Consider the following 19,507-nt stretch of genomic DNA (forward strand, 5'->3'; position numbering starts at 1 on the left):
TGAAGCACATCACTCCAGGTGTCCCCATCATGGACTTGGGCTATGGCAGACTCAGCTGCCAGGGTTACAGCCAGAGCATGAGCTGGGCTGTCTGTGTGCCATTGACTCTGCACTGCTGTAATCGGAGCAGCTGAAAACAGATTTGGGTGCAACCCTTTTCTTCAGAGAAGGCTTAAATGAATCTGAGTTTGGCACACTCTCTAGTTAAACTACTGTCGTAACTAATGATTTCACCATTCAGAAATAAAGTATTGATCTTAAAAAGAGTTTTTCTTGCACAGCCGATGGCTTGATACCTTTTAAACACTAATGCCCAGGGTATAATCTCTGTGAATAGCATAATAGCTTTACATTTAAGGTAGATTGGGGATAAAATTTTGTGTATTCATGTGAACTATGAATACCAGTAAGGTATTCAAGCAGGAATTACCTAATCATGCCTTTGAGGGCACTTATGAAATAATTTTTATTGGAAACTTAATATATTGAGACATTGTGAATGGGAAGCTGATCAGAATGCTAAGGAATGTCCCAGCATCGCGTTGCTTTGCTGTCTGCAGATATGCAGTAGGGGTTGATTAATTTAGCACATCATCTAAAATCGTGTAGCGTTCAGTACCGATAAAAGTTATATGAAATTGTGTGCAAGAGATTTCTCCATGTTAGCTGTGAAGGGTCCCCTGTTCCCTCCAGAAGTCACTGCGATGGCACCCGCGCAGCCCCACAGACTGCAGGTGTCACACTCCATGGGCACCAGCACGGCACCAGCAGCCAGAGGACTTGCGTGGGATTTAATTTCACGCTTGTGTATCTGAGTGTCAGATTGGTCCCCTTCTTTTTCTTTTTTAATTGTATATTTGCAAGTCTCAGACCATACATTGTGGCATTCACTGCTCCTCTGCCAGCAGCACTGGCACGTTGTATCAAATCAAACCTTGCAGGGTAAGGTCCCCTGCTCTCCTTTTTCCTCCTGTCTCCTGCCATGTATTCCCTCCCCCCCCCCGTCCCTCTATTTTAGATGCTCCATTTCAAGCCTTCCAACAGCATGTTCCTCCCCTCCTATCGTCCCGATTTCCACTTCCCCACTTTTGCAGGGTTCCCAGAAGATCAGAGACTCCTTGTGTTTGCTCCGTGCTGGACCAGCCCATCTAATTGCTGGCTGTTCTCCAGTCTCCAGTTCTGTGGGAGTGGAGCAGGAAATCACTTGGCTGCTCTGTTCCTGAGCTGTTAACTGTCTCCCAGCTGAGAAAGTCTCGTGGAAACCTGCAGTGAGGAGCGTTAATAACTTAACTCTTAAGTACTTTTTCTAGTACTTGTTCTCATATTATACAAGCAAAAGATATCGGTTGAGTTTGTCAATTATTTCCATGTGTAACTTCCGAAAGGGTAGAATTTGAATGATGCACAAAAATGAATGCATGTACTCTAATGACTGGAGTAAAACCTTTAGCTGGATGTTTTTTTTTCCGGTGGAAGAGGCAAATTCAGTAATGCTTGGATGCCTGTTACCTTTTCGCTGGTGTCATTGGGTTGCCTTGATCAAAAGGCCCATTCCTGGTGCCCCCTGAAACCTGGAAAAGAGTAAAATCTGTCTTATATGTAGAGAAGCTTTTTTCTTTTTTAAAAAATGTGATGCTTCTCTTCCAAACTTTTATCTGTTTAAGGTAGAAATGAAGGGTGAGTTTGGGTTCAGGCAAATGTATTTTCAGTTTTTTCACAAAAGGTGAATCTGAAAATCCCCCGCATGCTCTGTCCTATACCTCACACCTCCCAGTCCCCTGACCCCAGCTGACAGCAAGCAACAAAAGCCCCTCAAGATTGAGCCTGTCTTTTCCTGATGGCCTTATCAGGGTGAGATATTGCCAACAATAGCTGCTTGTTCCTGCAGTGTTTTCTTCTCATTCACGTGGCCCTGTGCAGAATACGTGACTGTACTGCAGGCAGGCTGAGGAGCTGGGAAGGAGATGTTATGTTTTCTATGTCAAAGACAGACCATTATCATCCCAATTCACTGCATGGCCGGGGATCTTGACCTCTCATCCTTTTCCTAGAGTTTCTGCAGTTATCCAGTTGACCTGTATCTTTTCTACATGGCTAATGGCTGCTGAATTACTGCACGTCTGTAAGGAGACTGTTGTCATTAACGTTGGGCTGCCTAACTTCGTTGCAGGGCTTTATTTAGAACAGTGTGATCCAGTTTGTTTTGTGTTCAGTCCTGCAGAAGATGTTCAGCAGCAAAACCAGCAAGTTCTCTTCTACAGTTCTCTTGACAAGTACTTGAGCAGTCCTTTTGCTTTGTGACATCCTTGTTGTGACCCTTCACTATTTATGAATATAGATAAATGTACAAATCTATTGTGTACATGCAGAAAACTGAAAATGCATATGTTTACTAGAATACCAGGTTTTTAATTGTATAAATATAATGCTGACTAAAGCAAATGTTCAATTTCACATAGAAGTAAGGCATTCATGAAAGCCTGGATTTGCATAATTTAATTTTCTGCACAGAAAAAATACTGCAGATCAACAGTACGATTCATAGCTGTTCCTTAGTTGACGTGTGGCTCTTTGACAGTGCAAACCAGGATTACAAAGGGCTTCACAGTTTTGGATGTTTTGCACTGACTCTGAGCCTTTCTCCTTTCAACACATACAGATGATTTGAATGAGTTCCTTTCTTTTGGTGGAAAAGCACACAGCAGGGCTCACCAAGACAGAGCCACAGGAGCAGTTTCCTCCTTGGAGGTGGCAGGGTGATATCTTCCTCCTACCTGCAGGAATCATAGCTCGTGTGGGAGGGTTGGGGAATGAACCCACAGTTACGTGCTCCCTCTGTATAGAGGATGCTCAGAAAAGAGTTGCTTCTCTTTTCTGGTAGTAAGGAGAGACTTAAGATATTTTCCCCAGGATGCAAGGTTTTTCTCTTTTTGAGTAATGGGGCTAGTTTTTCTGATAGCCTTTCCAGCCACCCTCCTGGGTTAGTTCTGTGTTCCGTTCCTTAGCTGTTCATGGTCTCTGGTCTTCGCTTGTTTGTTGTGGTTGTTTTGTGGGTTTTTTTGCCAAAACAGTTTGGGTCTCTGTATCTCTCATCTGTTCCTTCTAGTTGATGCAAATGTCTGTTGCCTCCCAACCAGGTAGGCATATTGGGGTAAATGAGAAGAGAAAATAAGGTATGTGGTGTAGAGCTGCCTACAAACCCTCATAGCGTATGTTCCAGTGTTTCTAGTTCAGCCTGGAGTGAATTAGCGTTTGGAAAGTTGCCAAGAAATTTGGAAAACTCGTTCAAATCAGAGGCTCATAATAAATTGCACAATTAGTGCCTTTGTTCGCACAAGGGGAGAAATTGATGAGATCAAACCTGCAGTGCCTTTCCTGGGATTGCATGGCTTTTCCTACCATTTCAGCATTCCAAAACCTGCAGCAATCCATGACCCTTGCTGCAGATTGCAGGTTGTCTATAGAGTATTGGCTGCAGTTTGTTCTCTGCTGCTGTGGCACCAAAGGGTGTATCAACCAGAAGCTTTCTGTAAAGTTCTGGAGATCTCAGTGCTTGACATTTGGTAAAGATCTGCTACCAGCTGTAGTTGGCCTGGGAGCAGAAGGGAATCTGGAGCTCGGTGACTGTACGTGGGTAGAGATGCTTTGGGCGGTTTTCTAAAGTCTTATTTTCAATAATTCAATTAGTTTCTGATCAAATAAGTGGTCTGAGATCAGTTGGACTTAAATTGCCATTGAGTCATGTGGTGTGTACCTGTTCCTCACGTTCTGTGTATGGAAAGGTAAGGGTTTATTTGGTGGTGTGTTTATTTGAGCACGGGAATTTTCAGCTGTGATGTTGGAGAAAGGTTGAATTTATCATGGACTTGTTATTGACATTTGTGTAGTCACATCTCCCATTGGGTTCAGTGAGATGTACAGAAATACTGAACAAAATTTGCATGCAAACCCTCCTTACCACCACCCCCCAAATAAACAAACAAACAAACAGAAAAGCACTTCCTTGTGAAAGTTATGTATTTTCTTTACAAGAAAAATTATTTTGGAGTCTAAAAGAAAAACCCTGGGTTTCAGTGTAGGATGCGTTTTTTATGTTTTGGTTGCTAAATTTAATTCCTCCTAGCTTGTGAAGTTTTACAAGGATTCCTTCTTTGCTGGCCTCTCCCTTTCATGTCAGAAGGCGTTGGTGTTGCATGCTGGATATTCATCTGACACACGCAGCGTTGCTCTGGCTGGAAGGCAGCACTGCGTGTCTGCTTTGCTTGGGTGAATCCTGTGAGGCGATGTTTCTGGAGCCCTGCTCGTGTTCAGGCTGTTACCCCATGTGCTGTGGGCTCAGGTCTGCAGGCTGTATGTAGAGGTTTGTTCCTTCCTGAATGAGGCTGTTCTAAATGATTTAAAATAAAGTCGTGATAGCAAGGATAACGTGCTTTTGCATTTATAGTCTTTCAGGGATCTTGGTCATTTCTGTGTAGGTTTACAGTTATTAGTTTGGTAGCTTGTTTTCCAAATGGCCATCTTGAGGTCAGAGGAAAATGAGTCGCATCATGCTTTACGTTTATTTGTGTATATCAGAATATCCTTATGGATAGTACTGAAGTTAGATTGGCACGTGCCAGATAAGAATAAAGGCATGGGTGAGTTCTACCTTCTCTGAATCATCTTTGAGCATTGGGCTTCCATGGCTGAGGAGCACACCTGCTAATTTTCTTTAAGCAGTGCCAACTTTGTAGTTCCTGCTCAGCAAAGATTTAAGCTTTGCAGTGTAAACTCCAGGGAGTAAAGACCACTTTCCTAATGATTCCTACTTTTCTCTTCCCAGCTCTGACCGAAAGTTATGTTGGCTCCCTGCATGAAAACAGACATGGTAGTTCTGTGCAGATACGGAGGCGAAAGGCTTCGGGGGATCCTTACTGGGCATACTCGGGTGAGTTGAATTCTTCAGAGCAGTGAAACATGAAATATTTCTAAAACTAAAACTTCTTTGCTTTTTGTTACTACTATGCTCAGAAACAGGATTTCTGTGCCTTAATTTACAGTGTATTTTTTGCTGACCTCCTTGTGACTTCCTCTACAGTAATCCATTCCTTTCCTGTGTTTCTGTCAGTTACCTGCAGAGTTTTTCACTTAAAACTCTGCTCCTTCTATGTGTCCTGTTTTAAGTCTCTTAACATAGCCCTGCAGTGGCATACTCTCACGAACTTTACTTTCTGTCTAAACAGTGTCTTTCCAAGATTACAGTTTGCTTGCTATGAATCTTGTAGGAAAACTGTGAGGGTTAGGTTGATACATCCAGGTGACAAGACACTGGAAATTTTACAGTTAATTATCTGCATGTGTGTTATCAATGAGAACTGTCAGTGCAGTAATGCATCAGGGTGTGTGATGCTGAGAAGTCAGATGTAGGAGGCATTGCATTATTTGTCCTGTTGCTCTTACAAGAGCTCTTACGAAACATTAAGGAACTGCCAATTCTGTGCTTTTATGCAGACCATGAAATTTCATTGGAAGTGAATGATTATAGGTAAAGTTACAACATTTTTTCATTAATACACAAAATACCAGATGTTGTATTTTATTTATCAGATCCTGAATATAAGCTGCTTCGCTTGTGAACGAGGTCATACAAGTAAAATATTTCTATGCATTTTAGTAATGTAGGACAAGCTTTGCTTTTTGTTTAGAACTTTGAGGTTATCACCAAATGCACAAATATTTTAAGAGTTAATTCTGTGCTTCAGCTTAAAGCAACTCATTTAGGTTTTAAGCCTCCAAACAGTGGAAGATAACTTTTGTGTTGAAATGAATGGGCTTTCTTATGTGTTGTCTTGCAATTAAATATTGTAAGTTAAGTGCTGCTTGGCAGGTTTATTTTGTTTCTATTGCTGAAAGTTGTATTTGGAATCTTCATTGTTGGTAGTTGAATCAAAATGTTTGAGAGAAACAAAAATATTGGAATTAATCAGTTGTCATATATGTCATAACTCTTTATTTGAGTTACTAGACTTTTTAACCCGTCTTTTACCTTAAAAACAAACAAAAAAACATAAAAATACTCCCACAGAAACAAATCTACCAAAACAAAAAAAATAAGTCCTTCCCACCAAAAGTAACAAAATCTCATTTATGCATACAATGGTCTTCCTAATTCTATTTTTGTACTGGTGTAGTTCTTCCTTTATGAGTAACATCATTTGTTCACCCCTCCAGAAGAGCTTTTACCACCCACTAATCCTTCTAGATTTGTGTCATAATAAAGTGTATAGTCCTGATGTGTAATTATACCCTTCCCGTTGGATTTTGCATCCTTTTGTCTATTGATAAATCTCCTGCTTCCATAAGAAAAATAGCCAACCTGTTTTTAGAGAAGTAGCTTAACTGACTTCTTGATCATCAATAGTGTGCCATTCCACCTGGTTAGCTCTGTCTAATTAGAACCTTTTTTTGTCACTATTGCTGACAAAAGGAGTAAACTAGGAGATAAAAAAGGTGGAAATGATGTATTTACCAGTGCTTTCAAGAAACCAGGTGAAGATACAATATTTTCTCAGTATGCTTAGTCATGCTGCCATTTGATCTGAGTAACTTAAAATGTCATTCCAGGGGGCAAGTGGTTTGGCACCAGCTATTCCAGTTGCAGAGCGTGAGTTCTTGTTGAAGCTTTCATGATGTGAAATACAAGCATAAGCTAACAGTGTAGGTACAGCGTGACCTGGCTGTGTGGGTTCTGTGCAACCTACATCAGAACAAGGCCGTGATGGAAGTGGCTGGAGGTCTGGTGGCCTCCTGAGCCCCTTTGAAGCCCGTGCTGCAGGGAGGAGCAGCTCTATCCCATTGAGCTGCATGAGAGCAGGCTGGCATACGCGTGTGCCAAAGGTGAATGTTGTGCTGAAGGCAACATTCACAGGGTTGCATTTGGGAAGAAAAAGGCAGGTAGAGAAATGGGGAAGACACAGTTATTTCAGAAGGAATGCTGGTGGGAATAAACGGTGGGCGGCAGAGCCCAAATGTCAGGCAGATGTTTTTTTTCTAGTCAGGCACATTGAAGAGGATGCTCAAGTTGTCTATTCCTTTCTCTTGCATCCTGGTTCCTCAGAGTGTTTCCCAGAATCCTGAACAGGGCTTGGCTAAGCAGTTTATGTACTAACATCAGTCCTGCAGGAAGGGTTTTGGACATAACTGGGAAGTTTATATCAAATGAGCTCATGGAGTGGGAAATTTACTCTGCAGTAAGCAATTAGTCTGTGTCAGTGGCTTCCAAGCTCTTCTATAGATGTTAACCGGTAGGCTGTTCCCCTTTCTTGTCCTCACATGCTCAGGCCTGTGCTCTTCCAGCTAGCTGTACAACAACTGCTGGCTCCAGCCCTGGCAGTTATGGGCAGAGAAAAAAGCTCTGCTGGCCTGTATGCTGCTGAATTTAAGTCCCTTCTAAGGGAATTTGCCAACTAGAGTAAATAAGACCAGGACAGCTTCTGCTTGCTGTTGGTATACGACCACAGGCAGAGCTCAGTGTTGACCAGTAAGCCCACATCTCTGCTGGTTCTGTGTCAGGCTGAACCGTGGCTTTATATTGATTTCATTTGAGCTCTACTGATTTATAGCCACTGAGGCCCCTTTACGTTTATGGCTGCGCCTGCCTCCTTTGCAGAGTTTTCATATTTTCAGACTTAAATGCTTGATAGTAAATTTTGAGGTGGGACTGGAGAGGTCTGGAAGCAGGCAGCTGGTTGTGGTTTCCCTGCCTGGGGGGTGCAAAAGGGCACAGCCGTGCTGCGGAGAGCCCTCAGGTCTTTATCTTCCACAGGATGTATCCGTCCTACGCGAATAGAGCAACTCATCTGTAGCACGTTGAGAGCACTGCTGCTGCTCCACACTCTTGTGGGGGGGAGAAAGTGGCTCAGAAGCTGTTTTGATACTCCAGAAATGGGGAATTTTCCTGGTTCCATGAGGTACTTATGGGGTTTACCATGTGTTGCTTATGATGTCATTCTTCTCAGGCACAGTAGCTGAAAGAGAATTAACTTCAGCCACTGCTGAGGAGTCAGACACACCCCAGGTCTAACATTTGTATGAGGCACTTACCTGCCTGAATGTCCCCACATTCACCCTGTGAACTCCTGTGCCTTGTGCTCACACTGCACGTGTCCTGCAGAAAGCCTTGGAGCCTGCACTGCAGAGCTCTATCTTCCCTGTCCAATTGTAAAAGATAGGATTCAGAAACCTTGTAAAATAAGCCCTTTGTTTACAGGCACAATTCCAACTGTAACATTTACTCCAACTGAGGAATAAAACTCACAAAAATGAAGAGCAGATAATGAAATGAAAGGCCCATTTTAAATGAGTTTTGTCAAAAAGACAGAAGGAAATACAATTGGCCTTTCAGAAGAAACTTCATTAAGTCTGCGCTAGGAGCTCTTTAAACCAAATTCAGAAGTGAGCAACCACTGACAACAGGGCACAGTACCTTGTCTCAAGAGGAGCTGCAAGAGTGAATGGAGACTGAGATCTCCTAGATTTTAGGAGTTTTCAGGAAAGCTAACTACATTTCTAGGCAGACTTCTGTGCACACATATATTTATGTATATTGGCAAAGCATTTATTCCACGAATGTGTCTTATGGTTTGCCAGAGACTTTCCTAAATTGCAACTGACCACATTATTTGCAGTGTAATGGGAATGTGAAATGGGCACGGCACAGCCAAAGCAAGAAGTAGGTGTGGATCCTGGATCTGCATCACAGCAGTCCTCAGGACTTCTCGTTGTTTTTTCCATCAGGCTAACTGCTGCATGAAAGACAAGTTTGAAATGGCTTTTAGCATAGCCTTTTACTCCCACAAAATTCAGCATCTTTCTAATGTCCATAACAGCGACAGATAGCAAGCAGTACAGGTACCTTCCTGTCAGTAGAGAAAGGTTTTTGTAGCTATAAAATATTTCTTAAACATGAAAAGAAATCCTACAGAAACATGCAGCTGGAAGTTCCGCATCCAGCGCTTTCTGGCTGGCCCTCCCCTGTGCATTGTGTGCTGTTTCACAGAGCATAATATTTCAGGCTTTGAAGATTACTCTCAACTGTCAAGTGTTGCATCTATCAGTGCTGAAAACACTTTACCAGTGACCCGACCAGACCCTATTTGGCCGTGCAGTAGCCCCCAAAAATGGTTAGCGAGGGGGTCAGGACTTCAGGATGATATTCTGTTGTGAGATGCTGAGTCAGATGTTTGTATCTTAAGTTAGCAGCTCTAACGGGTCTACCTATAGCCACTCTAAAAATATACCTACTCTAATACTTGTCTTTTTTTCTGAAAAACTGTTATGCAACATTAATGTAACAGTTGCTGCAGTGAAGTTATATAAAGCCAGAAGTAACAGTGGGGAAACGGCGCTCTTTCCTCTGTTACTCAAATCAGGAGGCTCCTCTTGGAGTTGTTAGATGTAAGTGAAGATGCATTAGCATGTATGATCACAGGGCGTGGAACTGGGGGGCTGTGCTGTCTGGGGGCAGGATGCTGCAGGTGACAGTGCTTTTGTCACCGGAGTTTAATGGACATACCCAGTGTTTGTAGCACAGGGCTGGGCCACCCTGCTCTCTTGGTGTCTGTTCTGCTGCTCAGCCCTGGTCTTGCAAGCTGACTCATTCAAGGAATACTCCCTTCTAAGTAATCAAAACCATTTGTACTTTTTAGAGAACAAAAAAGTAGATACTAGCCAAGGATGTGTATGTGTTCTTTTTGCTTGTTTATTTAACTATGGCTTTGCAAAGATTTTTTTATAGAAAATACATAGTTCTTTTTAATCTTAAGGTGTTTTCAAGGCATCTATTTTTCCTCTTTGTACTTTTGATGGCTCTCATTTTCAATGTGAAATTATTCATACTACTTGTAATGCTTCTGTCTTTTATCCTTTATATTACTGATGTTTTTTCCGTCTGTAATGTTGGATCCTTTTCTCTTCAAGATACTGCACAACCACCATGAACATTAGTAGAAAGTATTAGAAGAAAAAGAGGCTTTATAAGGGTAGGGATGACCTTGAGAGGGGAAAAAATGTTCAGTAAGAAGAGGATTTGTGGCCACAATGTTGTGCTAGTGGCCACTATCAGTGTGTGAGTACTTTGTCCTACAACACTTACGCAGTTATTGCTGCCCTTTAAGATGCTATTATTTAAAATACAACCAGTGGTGAATATAAGAACTAAGTGGTGTTAGCAAAAGCACTTGCTGGCATTAGAACGGGAAAGATCAGTAAAAGTTATTTCCTGAAATAATAGCAAATGGTGATGAAATGTAACTCGGAGATGTCTTTTGTAAATGTGTGAATTTCTCTCTTTGCTTAGATTGTTCTCATTAAATAAGCTGCTAATGTGAATTGGACAGGAAATAATCAGCAGATAGTAAGGAAAGCATTGAGACTTTATTGAACTAAGAGGTAACTAATGGCCTGTTCACTGTGGTCAGTATTTCACTCTTTCTGTCTCTTGGGATAATAAATCTTGGTATTGAGCAAAACTCTGGCATAGTGCATACATGGTTATCACCCCACTGTAAGGATACTCATCTCCATTAAATGCGGCATGGTTGAAATGAGCAGTTTGCTCTTTGAAGCTGACTTCATATAGGGGGTCTAAGCTGACAGAACCAGGAAAAATATTAATTAATATCTAATCCTATCTGTAAACTAATCTTTGAGTATTTTATCTGCATTCATCAGAGACAAATGGTAGCCTTCACTGAACCCTGCAGAAGCCAGCTGTGCTGCATTCATTTTTATGTGCAGTCTTATTAGAGTATCTAACAGGTGTTCCCCAAAGCAATGCTGTACTTTGTGAGACAAAAGTGGAAAACGGTAGCTTGAGAATTTACTGTTACCATCTAAGCAGGAATCTTGATTTATTTTTTTTAATGTGTACAGCTAAGGAGGTATGCTGTTGTGTGATTTATCCAATAAGCAGAAAATACCATCAGTATTTTTTTGTCTGTATTCTGATGGCACTTGGTCACAGGTCTTTGCACCCCTGAGCTGGGCACTGCACTGCACCAAAGATAGAGTTGTCTGAGGTATCTGTATCAGGTGTGTATTTACCAGGAGGATGTTGAGGAGAATGCTTTAGATTCTTCCTTTGGCTTTTCAGAGTTTTGAACTGTGAAATACTTTTAATAGTTTTTTGTTATGAGAATGAAGAAATAAATTTCCAAGTTCTTATTCCTGAAAATAGAATTTATCTTCCGAACCTTAAGCTACTGTAAATAAAGAATTCACAGTAACACAGCCATGCTGAGTATTTAACATGAGCAGTCCTCATAGGAGAACCCACCTGCCATAAGCAGTCTGTGTAGCCTGGCATTGCTTCCAGTAATCCATTGCTGGGGAACATAGCCCTGGCGTTTGTTGTGTTTGTAAGTTTCTGTATAATGTGCTAAGAAACCCTAAGATAGCAATTCAGTTTCTACTTAGGCATGATAAAACTTCTTTACTGAATACCAGCAATACTGTTCTCTGTCTCTTCTTGCTACCTTTTCTTGCACTCAGTGCTTACAGTTCATTCCAAGTACTGTCATTGTCAATCCTGGTATCCAGTCTGTAATGAAATGGTTGACTGAATTTTTAAATGTTGGACACTGTGATGGTGAAATTGCCTTTTTTTCTTTCTTGGCAAAGTTCTTTCTGAAAGTTGATTGTTTTTCATGCCTTAAATGCATTAAAGCAAATCCCTGATTTCTGAATGCTCTGAATTTTTTTTTTCTTTAATGCTTTTCAGTAGAGAGACCATTGGCAGCTGGACAGCTTTGAAAAACGTAAATATGAGGTGCAGAGAACCAGGCGTTCCCTCAACTTCAGTTCTTTCTGAAGTTTTTGCCTACCACAGCACAAAAGTATTAAATAACTGCAACAGATGCTAGATGATATCTTTGGGGTTTCAGATGCAATTGTTTCAGTAGTGCATCAAAGTATTCTTACTTCACACAGCTCTGGCTATCTGTGATGAAATGATGAAGCTCAAAGAGCTGCTTTTGCTGGAGGAAGGGGGACCCCTCACTTCCTTAATGTACTGTGCTTTTTGTTGTGTTTTCATTGAATGCGAACAGTGGGACATTTGTAGAAAACCTCTGGAAAGACAACAACTACTGCACTGTTCCACGATTCTGAAAATGTGCTGCAGTGCAGCAAAAACTTGTGTCATTTTAACCGATTTTGAGGCATTGAAATAGGAAAGAATATAAAATATTTCAGCTCTTCTTTAGACAAAACCAAGTGAAAGGCTTATATTTTAAACCTACAAAAAAAAAAAAAAGTAGTAATTGAGTAGCAGCTGTAATACAAGCTCAGCAAATGTGCTGGATAAGGTTGAAGTCTGCTGTTGCCTTGTCATTATCAAATGATGGCAATAATACATTGAATTTCCAATCTTGGTTTAATAAGTAACTGAACACATGGGAGAAGAATAATGGGGAAAAATATGCAGGGAGCAAGGATACTGCAGTGAGAAACAAAACACTGCAAGCAGGGAATCTCTGAATAGAACTCTAGTGAGAATGTTTTTGTTTTTGTTTTTTTAAGGAAGGAAAAACTGGTTGTCACAAGCATTTTTTGTGAAGGTCCAAGCATGAAATAATTAATGCATAAATCAGAATCTTACCTGCAGAGGATGGAAGTGGAGCCTCTGCATGAAAGAGCAGAGCGAAGCCAGTACTGCAGTTCACGTTAGAACTGTTTGCAGTTCATGTTAGATAGTTGTAGAATTATTTCTCTTTTTTTGAGGTGATTTTTTGAGATGGCTGTTCTGTGTCGTTCCATTTGCTCTCCAGAAGATAATCTTCCTTTTGGTATCTCTGCCTCGGGAGTTGCTCCATCTGTTCTCTGACCCAGAATGCATATCAGTCTGTAACACATCTAAGACTTGTAGGTTTTTTTCATTATGGCCCTTGAAAAAGCAGCCCTTGCCCATGAAGGGCCAGTTCCCAGCTCCTAGACAGCTCAGCCATTTGTGGGTAGAGGTGACCTGTCTTTCTTCTAGGCTGAATGTCGCATCATATCTGTTAGAGAAATGTAGAGTTGAAGAGTCTCATCTGTATAGGTTCTAGGTGTATTGCAGTGTGAGTGTTTAGTGGCAGATAGTTTTAATGCTTGTAACATCTTTGTGGTCAATGTGCTTATGTGGTGGGAGCTAAAGGACAGGGCAGTTTAACTTCTCTGATACACTCCACACTATGTACAGCAGCATTGGAAGTTCAGCAGCATCCCAGTGCTTCGTGCTTTTTCTTCCAGGAAGCATCCATCCTTATCAAATGCTAATTGAAGAGATCTGGGTTGCCTGGGAGATTGCATCTTCCTGGGGAGGCCGTGTCAGCAGCATGGGTGATGTGAGGCTCCTCAGTGAACAGGGCCCTCCTGGAGGCAGTCCAGCCACAGAGCACGATTCTGGCTCTTGGTGCTTTCAGGATCTTCCACTGGGATTAGGACACTTTTGGGCTTGAGTAAGAAGACATTCTTTTCCTATTCAACGCACTGAACATTTGACTTTAAAGTACGAAGTTTTTATTAAAGACTGCATATACCCAGGGAGTTGGATGGGCACACTTTTAACTATCAAATTAAATAAATATGAAATCCTGCAATGGAGTGCAGAGATGTGCATATAAATTACATCTTTAAACAGCACTTGAATGATTTTTCTGGAAGTGTTTTTAACTCTCTCTTCAGGACTCATAAGGGTCATCTCGGTAGCCTTCCAAACCAAGGAAAAAGTATTGGCACTGGAATGATTTATTGAAGAGACACGTTACTTTGCATTATAAAAGGAATGTCAAATCTTGCTGAGCACCTGAGCAGTACTGCTGAAGTAAAGCCTTCCTTCTGTGCATTTATCCCTGAACGTGGTCTTGATGCATATTTGCCCCATACTGCTATAGGCTCACGGCCTTGCAGGTTCACATCTGTAGTGGTACAGCTGTAGGGTAGGATCATGTTGTGATCGTGGTTATAAAGACTAGACTGGTGCTGGGTGCTGTGTCTTGGATCTCCCATCTGTGGCTGTGCAGAGGACTGGAGCTAGCTGCAATTCTCTGAAACTGACTGGTACTGCTTTTACCTTGCTGTAATTGCAGCATTCAGGACAATGTATAAGTTGTCTAGCTGCCAGGAAGCTCTGGGGAAGCTGTTTCACCTGGGTTTCTTTATTCCTGACTCACTTCTGAGACTTTCTCAACTGTCTTGGTGTGCAGGTTTCCTTGAAAGCTAACAAAGGAAATGTCCCCCAGTTGAATGCCTGAAGATGGTCAGTACTGACATATGGACTGTTTTGTTTTCTTTCCTGTGTGAATTAGCGAAACAAATGTTTCCTGCCTCCTTTCCCAACCCATCTGTAACAAACCTACTGCTAGAGCAGACATGACAGACGTCACTTGGATGCTGCTGATCCAGCTGTGCTGGACCAGGACCACGCAGGACCCCTTGGTTATGTTCATGTCACTGGGCTCAGTCCTTGTGTGGAGCTCCTGCCCCAACAAACCAGTAGATGGACGCGCTCAAAATGAGGGATTTAATGTTAGGTGCTCTGCTTTGCATCTGTTGAGTGTTTCTCAAGTACAGAAATAAGACTTGCCCTGCAGTAATATTGGCAGTGAAGTCAGGCAGAGTTTAGATCACGTACAGTTTTACATCCTGCTCCAGAGATCGGTGCTGTGTCTTGGGCTGCTGCTGAAGCCTTCTGCCCCTTTGGGGTATGGAAAGCCATCTTACATGCCAGATGTTAATCTGTTGCTAACCAGAGGGGACTTGAACTTTTCAGATAGATTCTAACTTGCAAGCTTCTGCAACACTTCAGATCGTGTTTTTAACTTATATTTTGGTTGTTGGAGGCTTGAGATTGAGACACTTATCTGGGTGATACAGTATTGTCATACATTGATCTCTGAGGAAGGAGATTTAATGTGTGAAGTTCAGATTGCAGAGAATTTGATGCAACTTCTGAAGAGAATTGTTTGGTATATGTAGTTCAGATGCTGTTTATATTGTGAAGAGCTCCCCAGATGCCCTTAGGGCTTCCTTGCTCTCAGTGTAAACACAGAAAAGTCATTCCAACCCTAAAACTTGTATGGGAAATACACAGTGTGAGCTTTGTCTTGGTGTTAAATGTAAAAATGGCTGAAGCAGGGTGTAACAAGATGAGGACTGTGAGCTGGAGAATTGGCTCTTAGAATCATACAATGTCCTGAGTTGGAAAGAACCATAAGGTCCAACTCGTCTCATGTCCCCGAGATCCACCTGCTTCTCTTCAGTTTGGTGAAAATTAACCAGCAGGCTCAAAAATGGTGGGGGAAGGAATAGCAATTGATAGACCCAGATTCATTTTGAGGGCTCAGATGCATAAGCCTGAGGAAACTGGGCTATTAATCCATTATGGGCCTCTCTTCAAAATTGCAAGCTCTCATGAGTAGCTTTTTCAGAGTTGTGCCAGTTAGGTCTGGGCTTCCATGAGGAGATCCCTGCAATTTCAGCAGGTGGGCGCTTAAATCTAAGGAAGGTCTCAGTGGTTCAAGTGATCGAATTATTAGTGACTATTCTGTGTTGTGCTAAATGAAGTAAAGCTCTTCAGAGGAATCTGCTGAAGCCCATGCAAGCTTTTCACTTGTGCCTGTGCCCCTGATCCTTCATGCCAGTGAAGGTCATCTGTGCAGGAGCCATTGGAAGAATGCACAGTTAGAGAACCATCTGCTTGTCTTTAGCGGAGGGGGAAGATGGTTGTGGCGTTACCTAGTGATGGGATTTAGTGCTGCATTCCATGGTGTTTCTGTATGAACTGACCTGCAGAGCACAGTAAACATTTTAAGTATTTTTCCCAAAGTAGTATTGGAATGTATAATAAAAATACTGGGAAAGTATTTTTTGCTGAGTTATGCTAATTTTGAAAATGCATAATACTCCACAGGCTTTTAAGAAGTGATACTGGGCATATTTAACATTCTTTGATGTTAATTTCCTGGCATATGGACATCTCAACTTATTAAAATAAATAAGTACTTTCAAATTTAATGGAATGATGGAGGAAATGGCCTTTTTTCACATTCTCGTCTGCTTCGCTGGGTAATTTAATGTTTTAAAATGTAAGTTCATATTAAAGTTTAAAATTCAAGTATTGGTTTTTGAAATTCTGTAATAAAAAGGTTTTGCTGTAGGAGAGATGTATGAATTAGTGCACACGATAACACAATTTAAAAAGGCTGGTGATTTCCTCTGTACAAAATGCTAGCTGTAAATCCTCCTCCTACACACGTTACATTGCGGGCCTGGTGATACAATCTCCTGGGAAGTGCTTCTTTCCTGAGGCATTGCTAGAGAGCCTGGGTCACATCACCAGGTCCTGCAGTCCAGCATGGAAGAGGTCTTTTCTCATCTCATGTTGCGTTTTACTGTCTCTTGGAGAGTTACTGTAAGCTCCTTGGGGCAGAGAAGGTCATTTGTTTATGTTGGTTAGCAAAAGGCTCTTTTATGTTTTCCTTTATGCTAGACTTGTATGTTTTGCTTCCAAGGCCTTTGTACCTAGTTGGAAGGATTTCTTTATAGCCTTAGGTGTGACTGCATTATTAGTGGTATAGGAAATGCACTTTGGTGCTCTCTTCTCTGTTGATGGAGAGGAGGAATTCCCTGGAGGATAAGTAATGCTTAATTTAATTGACTAGAAATAAATATTTGAGACCTAAATATTTAATGGAAATCATTGTGTTAGAATGAAGGGATGAGCTGTGGGTGGAAGTTTGCATCTCTTGAGAGCTGCTTACCTGCAGCACTGGGGCCAAGGATGGCTTTATTTCATTTCAAGGCAGACTGGAAACTGAAGAACTTATTTTCAAGGAGAAAAATTGCAAGAGACCCAAATGAAAAACCTGCTCGCCTGAGGAAGAAGTGACAAAGTTCACTGTGATTATATTGATTTTATATTACCATGTAGTGCTGGGACTAGCCCGTGTCTGTTCCTGCTCCTGAAAAGAAGAAAAGGAGGGGCAGATACTCCCTTCAATTTCTGTTTCTCAATATTTTGTTACCAGCAGAATAACTGAGCGCAGTTTCTTCCTGACATTCTGGCATCCTCACTGGAGCAGGAAGGAGCTAAGAGGTACAGTGGGACAGCAGTGCACTTTTCCTCAGCAGCCCACCCCTGTGCTGGCTGTGCCCATTGCGAGATGCAGCCATGCCCCATGCAGTGCCCAGCAGCTGCCTCTGTTCCGTGCCCACAGCCCCACCACGGGTGGCATCAACAGAAAACAGCGTGTCTGAGTTGGATGTGGTTTTGGAAAAAGAACTGTGATAGCCCATACCACAAATTATAACTAAGCTGGAATTAATAGCAATTAACAGCACCGATATTCATTTACCAGAAGTTTTGCAGAAAAGTCATTACTGTTTAACTTCATGCTGTTCGCTTTCATTTCACTCTCGATGAGAAAATTATTCAGTCAATAAGAGTTAATGTTTTATTTCAGACTGGTCTTGTCTATTTTAGTATCAAGTGTGCCTTTTGGGAATGAGAACTAAGAGCAAATAAAGTTAATTGTGATAGAAATTTGATACATTATTATAACAAAACTTTGAGTTGATGTATGACTGAAAGAGGACAGGAAGATGTCTTGAACCTGTACTTAATCCAGGAAAGTTGTGATGGGAGACATTCCGACTCCTTGTTTGGTGTGATGGAGAGAATGCCTGAGGCAACCGGGTAGGGAAGATGCCTATTTCTGTGTCTTTCTCATGGTTCTTTTTCTCAGCCATCTGACATAGTGTGCATGTCTGGGTCTGTGCCAAGCAGAGATGCAGCATCCAAGGGAGACTTTATTACTTCAGTCCTAGATGATTAATTTTCTACCAAATTGTATGGGCCTGATTAGTCTGGAACACAGTAATGCTGTTTTAAAGATCTCTAGTGCATCCATTACTTCTGTTTCCAGTGTGCTTCTTCATAAGGAAAACATTTGTTTCTAACCATCACATCTTCGGGTATGGTCTGGGCCAGAAAAATCCCACTGAGCTCAGTTTGGCTTGTGTGTTTGTTACGTTCAACTTTGACTTCATTGAAGGAATGTTTAAGAAATCCTTGCTTTGTAGCACTCCTGTGATACAACAGCTTTCCTCTCCCCCCCCGCGTGTAGAACATGGAAGATGCTCAGGCAATTATGTGTCCCGAGCCGCGTGGAAGACTGAGAACTGAAAACGAGGTTTGTAGATGTGCATCATCCCTTTTTAAGTGATAGCACACCCATCTGATTAAGGCAGGGCAGCAGGTGCTTCACGTCATTTCTCATCAGTGAGGCCCCAGGTAGCTGGAGCAGGAGCTGCCATTTGTGCACTGCGGTGTTTATTGAAGCTGCAGGGCAGGCGGGGGGACGGTACCTGCCTGTTAGCATTGGCACTGGGAGAGGGGAAAGAGCCGGGGTGGCTCTCAGGCAGGGCAGGGCTGTCTTTGCACTCAGAGCTCTTGGCTTTTTTAATAAAATACTGCAGTAGCTTTGGGCTATTTTTGTAGCTTTTTGTTTTTAACTTTAAGCTCCAAAACACTTAACCTTCACTTCTACAGGAGAGTTTAGAATAATCTGTGTTTTGCAAATCGTGGAATTTTAATACCTTTATCTAAAAACCATTTGTCAGGCTCTGCAGAATCCCTCTTCATTAAATCACTCTTGAGGTTTTTCATAGTTCAAGTCTTAAAAAAATAAAAATGAAACACTCTTTTTATTGTCCCTGGAAAAGCCTTGTGCCTTTATCAGCATCCTTTGCCTTTTGTGGGGGAAGCAAATAGAGCCCTTGTGCCAGTGCCTGTACACAGGCAGAGTCCCCAGGTATTTCTGCTGGATCTGACACCTCTTGCAGTGGAGTATTTGCTTAAATAAACATGATAAGGTGCTGTTTGCAGGACTTCTGCATTCTGGGGCAGCAATGCTGGAGTGAAGCAGGCAGCATCCATTCAGATGGTTGCACTTCTGAAACAAAGCATGTTGGCTTAGTGGGGAGAAACTAAAATGGGCATAGGAATCTTCTCTGCACAGAGTAAGGGCCATCGAGTATTACCTAATGGCCCTGTCCTAATCAGGGGTTTCATACCTGGAGGAGGGGCAGGTCAGAGTTCTGGAGGCCTCCTGGAGCTTGTTGATGTGTCTCAGGTTGAGGGTGCTTAGCAGCATCAGCCAGCTGGCCTCTGTTTCCAGGTACATCGTGCCTGTAGTTTCTGCTTCTTTCCAGCTTAGGTCAGTTTTCAGCTAGAGGTGATAGACTTTGGTCTCATTATCTGTTCTTGTCAACCCTCCTTTTCCTTGCTTCCACACATCTTCCTTCCTCAAACACCCATAATAAGGCACAGCTCTTCAGATGGCCACATGGCACAGTTCCTCATGCAAACACTTTCTTGAATAATTGTGCCCTTTCTCCCCACGGCTCACTTTCACAAAAGGTTGTATTGCTGACTTTTTAGACACTAGATCCCATTATCTTGATGCGAATACATTGTCTCACTAAATGA

General features: G+C 42.0%; 1 protein-coding gene across 1 annotated transcript in view; it reads left to right on the top strand.

The window, feature by feature from the left end:
- The window catches only part of PTPRG (protein tyrosine phosphatase receptor type G), a 378,843-nt gene that overhangs the window by 80,007 nt on the left and 279,329 nt on the right, over positions 1-19,507 (top strand). Inside the window, exon 2 of the mRNA XM_031606378.2 lies at positions 4,823-4,927. Within this exon, the coding sequence (XP_031462238.1) occupies positions 4,823-4,927 (105 nt within the window). The remainder of the gene's footprint in view (positions 1-4,822; positions 4,928-19,507) is intronic.

The sequence above is a fragment of the Phasianus colchicus genome, chromosome 11, assembly GCF_987193195.1.
Source record: "Phasianus colchicus chromosome 11, bPhaCol1.hap1.1, whole genome shotgun sequence".
In the NCBI taxonomy this organism is placed as follows: domain Eukaryota; kingdom Metazoa; phylum Chordata; class Aves; order Galliformes; family Phasianidae; genus Phasianus; species Phasianus colchicus.